The following is a 15,000-nucleotide window of genomic DNA, read 5'->3' as shown; positions in this document are numbered from 1 at the left end:
TAGTGTCACCCCCGATGAAGATTAAGAATTGGCTTTGAGGGTAAATAATTTGTATTGTCTTATATCCATTTAACGTCTTTCACATAAAGCTTCCTTATTTTTTTTTTATTTCGTTGTCCTAATATAGTTCATATAGTTCTATTAATACAGAATAATATGAAAATTCTGCTGGTTATAAAAACAATGGTTTCTTAGGCGTTTGATGTCTAAACGAAAATATTAAAATTTATTTCTTAATTTGAAGGGCTGCTCAGGATATTGCTGACTCCGGTAATCCACCTACAAAACCGCAAGTGCCGGTAACACAAGCTATCACGACTCCTCTTCAAAATAACATTAACAGGAAATTGAATGGATTTTTAAGTCTAAGAACTCCTTTAATTGGGTAAGTAATAAAACTATATTAGATAAATGAACTTAAAGTAATCTTTTTTAAAGTGGTTCGGGAACTACACAAACAAAGCCACAAAATGTTTCCTCTGTAGGAAACGCTGGAGATAGTACAACTAAGGATTCCGCTGTAAGTGTATAATACGTTTTACCGTTACTCGAAGAGTAAAAGGGGTATATTGCATTGTTCGAAAAGTATGTAACAGGATCACTAGCCACGTCGATCTAGCCATGTCCGTCTGTCTGTCTGTCCGTATGAACGCTGATATCTCGAAAACTACAAAACCACAATATCACCAGAAGAAGATAAATTACAACAACAAATTTTTAAAAACACAGGGCAGCAACACTACTACTATTTTATTTAATTCAAATTAATTGAATTTCTCTCTTCCTTTAAAAAAATCCAACATTATTCTAAGTATGGGGTTTGAAAGATAAAGAGTGTATCTTTTGAAAAAACTTTAACCACCATATAAAACCACCTAGTGTGATATATATTAAAAAAAAACTAAAAAAACAAAATGCATCTTTTGTCGAGATTTTTCGCGCAAGGGTGGGAGTACTTAGATTGACAAATCTCTTAAAGTTCTAAATACCTCAGGATAAAAAAAAAATAAATGTACATGGGATGTAACAGAAATCTTATATTAAACATACCAACCGTCTTTTCTTGGAAGAGATTTCAGTGACACCCCCGATAAAGCAGAAAGGAAAACAAGAAAGGAAGCTAGCTTCGGCAAGCCGAAACTTATATACCCTTGCAAATCATTCTTATTAACTTACAAAAACATTAAATTTAGATTTACATGCGTATAAACATATAAAACAAAATTTTAGCAGCTTTCTTATTACACTAGTTTACAACCTTAAATTTGTTCCGGTGTAAGCCTTAAGACCAACTTTTTTTGATTAGTTTTGAGTTGCTTATCACGCTGAACAAATTTAAAAAAAATTCCCAAAGAAGCGTTCTGAAGATATTCGCAAAAATCCAGATTTTCGGCACTTCTTTTATAAAACGTAACAGATCTCAAGAACCTTTAGACCAATAAACTTGTAACTAACAATTTTTAAAAGGCAATAGATGCACCTTTCCGAAAAGCTATTACTCGTTGTGATCGGGTTGCAATTAATGGAGGTACAACCTGTCAAAGTTCAAAAAAAGTTTTATTTCTGGCGTTTTTTGGTTATATCTAGTTTTCATTTACTTAAAAAAATACAAATAAAAATGTATAAATTATTTTGAGATTTCAGATCTAAAGGCTCTTTTGTTGTTAACAAGTTTGGCTTCGGTCTGGGCGAAACCCCTCATTTCAGTTTGTTTCGGTTTTCGGTTGACCGTTCTCGACTGAAAATAAATTTTTTCGGTCCTTTCAAAAATTAAAGCTAATATATAGAACATCTATTTGAAAGTATATATATGGTAAATAACTTAAGAATTAGCACCAGGTGCATTACAATTACTGTTTCTATTATCTTCTAAAGAATATGCTGTTTTCAAGTTTTTTGATAAAACGCCATTGGTGTTGCTGTTATACGAGTAAAGACATACAAATGACATACATACAATGACATCTCCTGAAGAAATCGCGGTTTTTTATTTTGTCTGATAAAGCGTCTAAGAGTATCTGAATAAATCATCTTCTGAAGAACTCGCGGTTTTTCATATTTTACATTAGGTAAAAATATAACTGGAAATATTGGTCTGCTAAAGTTGTGTACTTAGTTCAAGCTTAAGACACAATAAAATCCAAAATACTCTTTGTTTAAGATTTTTATAAATAAAAAAAATAAATTATTTTTAAAAATTAAATTTAAAGCATGTAATTAGGTTTAAAATATTTGAAAAAAATAAACAAAATGTTTGGTGTATAGAATAGAGCCCTGCACAAGCAACCTGACTTTTTTGTCAAACCTTAAAACCAGCTGACCTACTTGAAACCCATTTGACCTGGGTCGTTTGGGTTTGGGTATTTGGGTAAACGGGTAAATTTTTACCCAATCCCAAATACCCAAAACAAAAACAGGTCAAGTAGGTCAGGTCAAAAAATATTATAGGTAAGGTCGGTTTGGGTTGGGTTTCAAGTAACCCTTTCTACTTCAGTTCTATTACATTTTCATATTGAATCGAAATATTTGTACGTTCAGTGAGCAGCAACTTAGAAAAATGGAGGAATCCACAAGTGTAAGTATTCCACGGTATTTATGCACATAAGTGTGGTAACTTTTATGGATAAATGTAGAACTCAAGTTCTTCTTCTGCCGACAAACGGATAGACGAATTTACTTTGATAAGTAACAAGATAAGATCCGGACAGTACTCGATGAGTAAGAAGCGCGGACGAAGTAATGTGTGGAATATTTTTGCAAGTATTATAAATGAAAAGGACGAAATCGTTAAAAATGTAGTAGCTTGCAAAAAGTGCTACAAAGTCCAATCCGCCTCTCACGGTACGTCTAACCTAAAGCGTCATAAATGCTACACTGCATCGGAAAAAGAACCAGATGCTAATACTGTTCATCTGAATCGTGATAGTAAGCAACGACTGACCAAAATAGCAACGGAGTGGACAATAAGAAATTGTAGATCATTCCAAATAATAGCTGATGAAGGCTTGGAAAAATTTGCAGATTTCCTAATCCATTTAGGAGCAAATTATGGAAATGGGTTGAAAGCGAAACACGTTCTTCCTCACCCAACCACAATATCGAGGAATGTGTCCGACCTGTATAAAGCAGAATTTTCTAGGGTCCAAATCGAAATCCAATCTATTCAAACCAATAATATGGCTTATAGCGTCACCACTGATGCTTGGACAGAAAATTTTACGCAGGCATCGTACGTTTCGGTCACAATGCATTATATTTGTGATGCTAGCTTTATAAGCAGGGTTCTTGGAATAGAGTCAATGGATGCTGACCCATCAACCGGTATGAAATTAACATTATTTAAGTTTACAAAATAACAATTATTTATTTTAGGCGCTAACTTAAAAAAACGTGTTCAAAACTGTTTGAAAGAGTTTGGATGTAATTTGGAATTCGACGATCCCATAATCGTAACCGATCGTGGCGCGAACATGATAGCTGCATATAAAAACCACTCCCATATCAATCATCACCACTGTGTCAATCATCTTTTGAACAACGTGATAGAAAAAACATTTAAGAATGTGCCAGAGCTACCAGCAATTTCGGATTCGTGCAATAAGTTGGTCAAATTTTTCAAGAAATCGGGAGAAAATTCCAAGATGGAAAATTCGCTAAAAGGATTTTGTCCAACTCGTTGGAATACCATTTTCTATACGATGCGATCTATAGAGCTTGAATGGAGTGAGATCAATACAATATTGATTACGAAGAAGCAGGAGTCACGTTTAAATGATTTAAACTTAAGAAATTTAAAGGAAGTGACAAAATTGCTGGCCGAATTTGAGCGGTCGTCTAAGGAGTTGGAAGGAGATTCATACCCCACTTTACATTTGGTTATCCCACATCTCCAAAATTTAAAAAAAAGTGTAGTTTTAGCGAAATGGATTCGGACCTTCTATCAAAATTTAAAAGTTCTCTTACCCATCATGTAGTCAGTATTGTAGATCCATTTATAACACATTTTCACAAATTAGCGGTATTTTTGTTTCCTCCTGCCAACAAACTAATATTAATTGATTCTGACGAAAGGCAAAGCATTATGGAAGACTGCAAACTTTACATAAACAAATATGTCAGTAAGGAAACGGACACCAACCCCCCTCAAAATGCTGTCGGATCATTAAGTAGCAACGCGCTATTCAGTGATTGGGTTGGCCAATTAAGGGACGATTCAAATCATAATATTGTCGAGAGTGAGGTGAAGGAGTATCATAATACCGTTGTAAAGCTGACAGATGATTTCAACGTTCTAAAATGGTGGGCAGCAAATAAAGAGAGATTTCCGCTTTTATTTAAAGCAAGCTGCCAAATTTTGGGAACTCCGGCGAGCAGCGCATCTTCCGAGCGTTCATTTTCCCAAGCCAGCAATTTAATAACAGAAAAAAGGTCGGCATTGATAAAAAGCGATCGAATGGTCAAGGAAATTATGTTTTTACATAACAACATTACAGAAAAAGACTGATTATAATTTGCTAAATTATTATCCTTTAATAACAATATTACAAAAAAGACTGACTATAATTTGTTAAATACATTTACAATAAAATTGACCAATTATGTGTTATTGTCTAATGTTATCTACATTGGTTTGTTTGAAACAGCTGACATGGAAAAAAGGTCCTTAAAGATTGGACTCCCTAATCCACAGGCCATTCCTAAGATTCGAAAATCGGCAGGACAGACATTTTAATGAGGGCGCAAGATATTGAACGTCCCTCCCTTCTTAACATTTCCCAATATGTTGCGTCTTCTGAACATCGAGGGTCGGTTAATCTTTATTTTAAAATTATAAGTGTTAAATGTTATTGACCTTTTGGGCCGCAAGAAGTCGCAGCCAATAATTGAGTAGATTATTTGCATATATTAAAATGATATATAAAAAATGGACCTCAAGAATTCGCGACTAGGCGATGAGTTAAGAAAATAATGCTCACATAATATCGACTTATTTATTAAATATATTTTTTATAAAATTAATAGAAATTATTAGCCCCAGCAAAAAGTGTTTGGGTAACCCCGAAACCCAACTGACCTACTTGAAACCCATTTGACCTGGCTAGTTTGATTTTACCCAAACCCAAATGACCTGAAAATTTTGGGGTCGGGTTGGGTAGGTAATATTTAAAAAAAAAGCCTGACTCGTCCGTACTTTAGTTTGCCTGCCGGGACAACGGAGCGATAAACAAACAAGAGAGAACGCTATAGTCGGGTTGGTGTCCCGACTATCTAATACCCGTCACTCGGCTAAAGGGAGTGCGAGGGAGATGGATATATAACGTTTTTTTGATTGCGTATAACTTTTTAATGAATGGTCCGATTTAAAAAATGTCTTCTACATTGCGATAGGTATAAATATACACAACAAAATTGCATTTATACTTCTCGAAAATGTTTAAAGATGTGGGCGCAGGACACATTTTAAAATCGTTAGTGGGCGATTGTGGGCGTTAGAGGGGGCGTGGCGCTCGACTGAAATAAACTTCCGCTGCGTAGGAGGCCCAAGAATATGTGTGGAAAATCTAAACCTTCTAGCTTTTGTAGTTTCCGAGATCTCAGCGTTCATACGGACAGACAGACAGACAGACAGACGGACATGGCTAGATCAACTCGGCTAGTGACCCTGATCAAGAATATATATACTTTATAGGGTCGGAAACGCTTCCTTCTAGCTGTTACATACTTTTGCACGAATACAATATACCCTTTTACTCTACGAGTGACGGGTATAAAAATGGTTTACTCGTCCTAATGTTAGCGCAGGTAGGGACAACTTTTGTCTCGGTACTTCATCCAACGTGCAAAATTTGTGCGGTTGGATTGTGAGCAAGTGTTGCCAGACATTTGAGCGTTGTCAATCTGGTTCCACTCTTCATTCGAAAACAGGTGATTCTATTTACAGTTAAATACAAATCAAAATTGTTAATGTCATCCAATTGATTTTAAAATGAATTCCCGAGCGATTTATCTTCAAACTCTGTGGGATATCGTCGAATTGTCTGAAGTGCGAACCTATCGGCGCAGATATCACGACCAAAGAACCATTACAGTGATGAAGAATTTGTTAAAAGGGTTTTCTTAAGAAAAAGCGGTAAAATTTGTTTTACAAAAAAATGTTTTGCGACTTGAATTTAAAGTAAAGCAGTAAGTGCATTCATTTGATTTAACTAATTCCATATAATCACAAACCATTATTATCGGGAAACGATAATACATGGGTTAAGCTTCTAATAGCTCTTAGATTCTACGCAAGCGGCAGTTTTCTTATAACTGTAGGCAATTTTTGTGGTGTTAGCGTGGCCACTGCCAGTCGAGTTGTTAAGGGCGTTAATTTTGCTAAAGCGTCTGTTTCAAAACAATTTATGAAGTACCGGCGTATTAAAGATCTTCAAGAAAATGTTGTTGATTTTTATAAAATAGCCAAGTTTCCGAAAGTCCAAGATAGGAGCCATAGATTGCACGCATGTAAGAATTCAATCTCCCGGAGGCGATTCCGAAGACACCAGTTCTACAAGAATTGTGTCCTGTTCATCGGTATAATTTTTACCGCGAAACTTTCTTTCTGCCGACATTGTTTTTTATTAGTTTGAAATTTTGTTTATAACATCAGCTGTTAGTATGACTGTTTTATGGTATTTTTCGATAGTTTTTCGAGTCCACCCAGTCTCAAATTAGTGCGCCTTTTATGTGGAGTTTTAAATGACAGACGAGAAAACGAAACTGATTTGCCACCGGGATAAATTTATCCTTCTATTAGCTAAATTTTACTTTGCAGGACGGACTAGAAAACGGCCCTTACTTGAACTGTTTTCAATGACAGATCGAACTACTTGACCTGAAATTTGGTTTGGGTACCTAAATAACCTATTTTGTATACCCATGCAGGGCTCTAGTATAGAACATATTCTGTGTTTCAACAAATAGGTATAAAAAGTCAAAATACCGTTTTTGTTCTCCGTTTAGTTAAAACGGTCTTTGATCAACCGAAACCGTTTTGAAACAAAAAAATCGGTTACTGGTAGAGCAAAGACCGAAAACCCTTTAAAAGGAAATAAACAGTTTCTATGTGACTATTTGCTCAAAAGGTCCCAAAGTGAGAGTTATTTTGAGACAGCTAGAAATAGTCAACTGTTTTTTACATGCTCTGGAACAACCCATTTCCAAAAAATGCTTTTAAAGGCAAGTGGCCTGCTTTTGTTAGTTTGGTTTTTGACATAGATCGGAAAATTAAATGAAAACAAGAAAGGAAGCTACCTTCGGCCAGCCGAAGCTTATATACCCTTGCATATAAAGTAATACTCACTCGGTGCAGTTCCAGGGATTCCAGATTCAGTGTTCCTATTTTTGAATTTTGTTTTTAAGTAGTCAAGAATTAAAACGCCTACTTCCTACAAATTAACAAGAATTTTCTTATATATGTTTGAATATTCCTATGGGAGCCTTATATATATATAGTGGTCCGATCCGGCTCGCTCCGACATATGTACTACCTGCAATAGAAAGAAGTCTTTCTGGAAAGTTTCATCGCGATAGCTTTAAAACTGAGAGACTAGTTCGCATAGAAACGGACAGACGGACAGACGGACAGACGGACAGACGGACATGGCTAGATTGGTGCTGATCAAGAATATATATACTTTATGTGGTCGGAAACGTCTCCTTCACTGCGTTGCAAACATCTGACTGAAATTATAATACCCTCTACAAGGGTATACAAATTATATTTTTGTTGATTTTTTTTACATTTTCTTCTTCTCTGATTAATAGCTTTTCGTTATTTCGAAATAAATTTAACAAAACTTAAATTATAGCTGACATAGAAAGGTTCAGCAAGGTAATGTAAAAATAATAAGAAAGCTGCCAAAATTATGTTTGATATTACATATACGCAAGTTAATTAATGCTTTAATTTAATGTTTTTGTAAGTTAATAAGAACGATCTGCAAGGGTATATAAGCTTCTACTGGCCGAAGCTAGCTTCCTTTCTTGTTATACCCGTTACTCGTAGAGTAAAAGGGTATATTGTATTCGTGCAAAAGTATGTAACAGCTAAAAGGAAGCGTTTCCGACCCCATAAAGTATATATATTCTTGATCAGGGTCACTAGCCGAGTCGATCTAGCCATGTCCGTCTGTCCGTCTGTCTGTCTGTCTGTCTGTCTGTCTGTCCGTATGAACGCTGAGATCTCTGAAACTACAAAAGCTAGAAGGTTTAGATTTTCCACACATATTGGGCCTCCTACGCAGCGGAAGTTTATTTCAGTCGAGCGCCACGCCCCCTCTAACGCCCACAATCGCCCAGTAACGATTTTAAAATGTGTCCTGCGCCCACATCTTTAAACATTTCCGAGAAGTATAAATTAAAATATTACAAATTTTAACCGGTACATCACAATTTAAAACAAGAAAGGAAGCTAGCTTCGGCCAGTAGAAGCTTATATACCCTTGCAGATCGTTCTTATTAACTTACAAAAACATTAAATTATAGCATTAATTAACTTGCGTATATGTAATATCAAACATAATTTTGGCAGCTTTCTTATTATTTTTGCATTACCTTGCTGAACCTTTCTATGTCAGCTATAATTTAAGTTTTGTTAAATTTAATTCGAAATAACGAAAAGCTATTAATCAGAGAAGAAGAAAATGTAAAAAAATCAACAAAAATATAATTTTTTTCATTTAATTTTCCGATCTATGTCAAAAACCAAACTAACAAAAGCAGGCCACTTGCCTTTAAAAGCATTTTTTGGAAATGGGTTGTTCCAGAGCATGTAAAAAACAGTTGACTATTTCTAGCTGTCTCAAAATAACTCTCACTTTGGGACCTTTTGAGCAAATAGTCACATAGAAACTGTTTATTTCCTTTTAAAGTGTTTTCGGTCTTTGCTCAACCAGTAACCGATTTTTTTGTTTCAAAACGGTTTCGGTTGATCAAAGACCGTTTTAACTGAACGGAGAACAAAAACGGTATTTTGACTTTTTATACCTATTTGTTGAAACACAGAAAATGTTCTATACTAGAGCCCTGCATGGGTATACAAAATAGGTTATTTAGGTACCCAAACCAAATTTCAGGTCAAGTAGTTCGGTCTGTCATTGAAAACAGTTCAAGTAAGGGCCGTTTTCTAGTCCGTCCTGCAAAGTAAAATTTAGCTAATAGAAGGATAAATTTATCCCGGTGGCAAATCAGTTTCGTTTTCTCGTCTGTCATTTAAAACTCCACATAAAAGGCGCACTAATTTGAGACTGGGTGGACTCGAAAAACTATCGAAAAATACCATAAAACAGTCATACTAACAGCTGATGTTATAAACAAAATTTCAAACTAATAAAAAACAATGTCGGCAGAAAGAAAGTTTCGCGGTAAAAATTATACCGATGAACAGGACACAATTCTTGTAGAACTGGTGTCTTCGGAATCGCCTCCGGGAGATTGAATTCTTACATGCGTGCAATCTATGGCTCCTATCTTGGACTTTCGGAAACTTGGCTATTTTATAAAAATCAACAACATTTTCTTGAAGATCTTTAATACGCCGGTACTTCATAAATTGTTTTGAAACAGACGCTTTAGCAAAATTAGCGCCCTTAACAACTCGACTGGCAGTGGCCACGCTAACACCACAAAAATTGCCTACAGTTATAAGAAAACTGCCGCTTGCGTAGAATCTAAGAGCTATTAGAAGCTTAACCCATGTATTATCGTTTCCCGATAATAATGGTTTGTGATTATATGGAATTAGTTAAATCAAATGAATGCACTTACTGCTTTACTTTAAATTCAAGTCGCAAAACATTTTTTTGTAAAACAAATTTTACCGCTTTTTCTTAAGAAAACCCTTTTAACAAATTCTTCATCACTGTAATGGTTCTTTGGTCGTGATATCTGCGCCGATAGGTTCGCACTTCAGACAATTCGACGATATCCCACAGAGTTTGAAGATAAATCGCTCGGGAATTCATTTTAAAATCAATTGGATGACATTAACAATTTTGATTTGTATTTAACTGTAAATAGAATCACCTGTTTTCGAATGAAGAGTGGAACCAGATTGACAACGCTCAAATGTCTGGCAACACTTGCTCACAATCCAACCGCACAAATTTTGCACGTTGGATGAAGTACCGAGACAAAAGTTGTCCCTACCTGCGTTAACATTAGGACGAGTAAACCATTTTTATACCCGTCACTCGTAGAGTAAAAGGGTATATTGTATTCGTGCAAAAGTATGTAACAGCTAGAAGGAAGCGTTTCCGACCCTATAAAGTATATATATTCTTGATCAGGGTCACTAGCCGAGTTGATCTAGCCATGTCCGTCTGTCTGTCTGTCTGTCTGTCCGTATGAACGCTGAGATCTCTGAAAATAAAAAAGCTAGAAGGTTTAGATTTTCCACACATATTCTTGGGCCTCCTACGCAGCGGAAGTTTATTTCAGTCGAGCGCCACGCCCCCTCTAACGCCCACAATCGCCCACTAACGATTTTAAAATGTGTCCTGCGCCCACATCTTTAAACATTTCCGAGAAGTATAAATGCAATTTTGTTGTGTATACTTATACCTATCGAAATGTAGAAGACATTTTTTAAATCGGACCATTCATTAAAAAGTTATACGCAATCCAAAAAAAGTTATATATCCATCTCCCTCGCACTCCCTTTAGCCGAGTGACGCGTATTAGATAGTCGGGACACCAACCCGACTATAGCGTTCTCTCTTGTTTTAAATTGTGATGTACCGGTTAAAATTTGTAATATTTTAATTTTTTCAGAACAAAAGTATCTCAATGACAGACATGTACCTGGATAGCAACGATCCGAGTGAAAATGTTGGACAAATACATTTTTCTTTAGAGTACGATTTTCAAAATACAACATTAATTTTAAAAGTTCTGCAAGGAAAGGAGCTTCCAGCAAAAGATTTAAGTGGTACTTCCGACCCATATGTTCGTGTAACCTTGTTACCTGATAAAAAACATAGATTGGAGACCAAAATAAAACGACGAACCCTAAATCCTCGATGGAATGAAACATTTTACTTTGAGGGATTTCCAATTCAAAAACTTCAATCACGTGTAAGTATACATTTACCGATCCACCAACTGGCAACATAATGTGCCGTCTTCTTAACATCAAAAAATCGCGATAAATCTATATTTTTAAATTTATAATGTTAGATATGATTATCCTTTGATCCGCGTTTTCCTCATATAAACCCATTTTAAATTACTCCAGCAAACAAAATAAAATCGTATAAATGCTACACGAAGGCATCAGTCCGTATTAACGCTGAGATCTTGGAAACTTCAAAAACTAGAAAGTAGAGATTAACCATACATATCCTTAGGTTCCTTCGCAACGCAAGTTTATTTCCCCAGAGCGCCACCCTAGCGCTGACGCCCTCAATCGCCTAAAAAGACCTTTAAATAAGTCTGGCACTGTATTCCTTACAGATTTTGTAAGAGCGTAAAAACTTTTTGTACTATCTGTCTGAACTTCTGTTGAACCGGATTCAGTCATCAAAGACTAATTTTACTGGAATTTAATGCGCTTTAACTTTTCTATAACAGTTTAACAATGTTGGTTAAATTCAATAGTCGCTAGCATAAATTCCTTATTTAAAAATAAAAAACAACCAAAATTTGATTATTAATATTTTTAAAATACTAATATATACTTTACTGACCAAAAGGGAACGTTTCAAACTAATTTAGTTTTATTAATTTTAAAATGATAAACTGCAAGTAGTATTAACACACATAACAATTTTGTTTTATTTTTAAAATGGACGATACAAACGCTGTAGGTTTTACACTTACATGTGTTTGATTACGATCGATTCTCAAGAGATGACTCCATAGGAGAAGTTTTTCTTCCCCTATGCCAGGTAAATACTCATTTAATAACTGTATCTTGATGCTTAGTAAAAATTTTGGTTTTCTTTGTTAAATAAGGTTGACTTTGCTGGTAAACAATCATTTTGGAAGGCATTAAAGCCCCCTGCGAAGGATAAATGCGGAGAACTGCTTTCCTCCCTGTGCTATCACCCGTCGAACTCAATTTTGACGTTAACATTGATCAAAGCGAGAAATTTAAAAGCTAAGGATATCAACGGAAAATCTGGTAAGCGGTAACATGCATCAATTTTTTCTAAGGCAGCTATATAACCTAGTCTTCCAACTTTTAAATTTAAATTTAATTCGAAACTCGGAAATATTAAAAAAATGTGTATCGCGGAGTATTAAAAATACCTTAAAGATCAACGAAGCTATAATTTTTAGCAGGATTGGGACATACCTAGATACTTTTACCTAGGGACGTACCTGGGTAAAATTTTGTGGCACCCTCTACCTTTGCCAGGTATATAGGGGAGAAGGGGCACTAATAGGAGGAAAAGTTTAGTTAGACATAGCAGCTATAAATAAAGAGCCATTGGAATGGGACTGGTTATATCGGAAAGGCTGTTCTTTTGGCTATACATTTTTCCTACATCATTTTGAAGTCAATTACAAAGCCTTCGAGTAACGTTGTATAATGTCAACATACTTTTTGAACTAGTATAGCCCAGTACTGGGATAATGACAGTACGAAACTAACTTTCGCTGTTAACGGTATAGGGTAAAAGAGAAATTTGTATAAAATTTCTTCGAACTCTTTGGCCACCAATCTTCTTATCTAAATGGAATTTTTGATTTTTTGTAACCCTTTCTCATGATATAAAAATGCGTTTATAGCTCTTTGACGCGGAAGTCCACATTTTTGTAAGTTTATTATTTTTCTTCCTTGATGTCAAATTTTGCTTTGCCGCCCTTAACCCCGACTTGGGTCATTTTCCTCAGTTTTACTGCAATCTGACTCATCAAATACCACGAAAATTGATGACCATTAAATTATTTAGTAAGAGAAACGCGTTGGGCATAAAATTTCCCTTCAGAAAATAAATATTTCAAAAAATCTCGCGTACGACCAATGTCTAAAAAAGTGTCCCGAACAGAATGTTTACGAAGTTTACGAAAAAATCGATGAAATGCGCCATGAAAGGGGCCTTGCTTTTTTTTTAAGGTACATATCTCTGATTAAGAAAGGGACACCTACAATTTTTTTAATGGTACCAATTTTTTTTTAAGTTTTAAAAACATGTTTGACAGTTTTGTTTTCTAACTTGAGTTCTGAATGGAATGTTCTTAAACTTTCTTGTACACATCATTTAGGGCCGTTTTCTCGTCCGTACTTTAATTTGCCTGCCGGGACAACGGAGCGATAAACAAAAAATGGTTTACTCGTCCTTATGTTAGCAAATGTAGCGACAAATTTTGTGTCGGTACTTCACCCACCGTGCAAAATTTGTGCGGTTGGATTGTGCGCAAGTGTTGCCAGACATTTGAGCGTTGTCAATCTGGTTCCACTCTTCATTCGAAAACAGGTGATTCTATTTACAGTTAAATATAAATCAAAATTGCTAAGGTCATCCAATTTATTTTAAAATGAATTCCCTAGCAATTTCTCTGAAGTGTGAACTTATCGGCGCAGATATCAAGACCAAAGAAATTACTTCCAACATTACAGTGATGAACATTTTTTTTAAAAAGGGTTCGCTTGCGAAAAAGCGGTGCTATTTGTTTTGCAAAAAGTTGTTTTGCGACATGAATCTAAAGTAATGAAGTAAGTGCATTCATTTCATTTTACTAATTCTATATAGTCAAAAACCATTATTGCAGGGAAACGACAATATAGTCATGGGTTAATTTTCTAATAACTCTTAGATTCTACGCAACTGGCAGTTTTCTTATAACTGTTGGCGATTGTTAAGGAAGTTTCTTTTGCTATAACGTCTTTTTCAAAACAATTTATGAAGTACCTGAGTATTGAAGATCTTCAATAGCCAAGTTTCCGAAAGTCTTTGGAGCCATAGATTGCAAGCATGTAAGAATTCAATCTCCCGGAGGCGATTCCGAAGGCACCGGTTCTACAAGAATTGTCTCCTGTTCATCGGCAATTTATTTTTATTTTTCTTTCTGCCGACATGATTTTTTATTAGTTTTAAATTTTGTTTATATCATTAGCTGTTAGTATGTCTGTTTTATGGTAGTTTTCGATTAATTTTTGACAATTAGTTAACTCTTCTGTTGTGGGGCTGCCACCCAGTCTGAAATTAGTGCGCCTTTTATTTGGAGTTTTAAATGACGGACGAGAAAGCGAAAACCGATTTGCCACCGGGATAAATTTATCCTTCCATTAGCTAAATTGTACTTTGCAGGACGGACGAGAAAACGGCCCTTAGGGTATTCAATTGCGTTGCGAACATGTAATTTGTACATGTAATTTGTAATTATGCCAGACAGAAATCGTGAACGACCTTTTTTAAAAAATTGTTGCAATATATTGACGTACAGGATAAGGCTAACTTCATATTCTTGGTATTTCTTTATATTTTGAGGAAAAAATAAATGCAAGGGAGGCTTTGCTAAAATAAAATTGACATATGTACATAAAAATGGCGCCCTTTTTACTTTATATGAGAAGTCCGCGACTTCTTAGGCATTAAATGGCTGAGGACGAACATTCAAGTTGATTACTGGTATTATAGTCATTCTTATTTGGTTTCACCAAAAATTTAGTTAAACCGCGAGTTCATCAGCTGATAGGTTATCCAATTTCTTGGCCAAGAATGTCATTTCCTTACTATCTTAAATAAACCCTCAGTTAAATATCCCAAAAAAAAAAATAAAACCGCGAGTTCTTTGGCATATAGATGCTATATCGTTTAACAATACCCAAAAAACATAGATCGCCAAAAGTAGATCAAACAAAATTTTTACGCGAATTCTTAAGCGCCAATCGGCTTCTAGGTTGACAACACCATAGACTCAAAACCGACTTTCAGTATTTTTGTAGTATTTAACACCTCTATTTTAAACCATTATTTATACACAAGTACAACATATTTGTATACATAGGCT

At 35.2% G+C, this 15,000-nt stretch overlaps 1 protein-coding gene across 4 annotated transcripts in view; it reads left to right on the top strand.

The window, feature by feature from the left end:
• Positions 1-15,000, top strand: part of Syt7 (Synaptotagmin 7) — a 30,711-nt gene that overhangs the window by 1,304 nt on the left and 14,407 nt on the right. For all 4 annotated transcript variants that reach the window (XM_070218009.1, XM_070218007.1, XM_044395357.2 and 1 more), the window contains exons 3-7: positions 245-385; positions 439-520; positions 10,813-11,115; positions 11,847-11,927; positions 11,995-12,163. In XM_070218009.1, coding sequence (XP_070074110.1) covers positions 245-385; positions 439-520; positions 10,813-11,115; positions 11,847-11,927; positions 11,995-12,163 — 776 coding nt within the window. The remainder of the gene's footprint in view (positions 1-244; positions 386-438; positions 521-10,812; positions 11,116-11,846; positions 11,928-11,994; positions 12,164-15,000) is intronic.

Source organism: Drosophila takahashii, chromosome 4 (assembly GCF_030179915.1).
Source record: "Drosophila takahashii strain IR98-3 E-12201 chromosome 4, DtakHiC1v2, whole genome shotgun sequence".
In the NCBI taxonomy this organism is placed as follows: domain Eukaryota; kingdom Metazoa; phylum Arthropoda; class Insecta; order Diptera; family Drosophilidae; genus Drosophila; species Drosophila takahashii.
The sequence above is the reverse complement of the archived record's forward strand: the minus strand, read 5'-3'. Positions and strand labels throughout refer to the sequence as shown.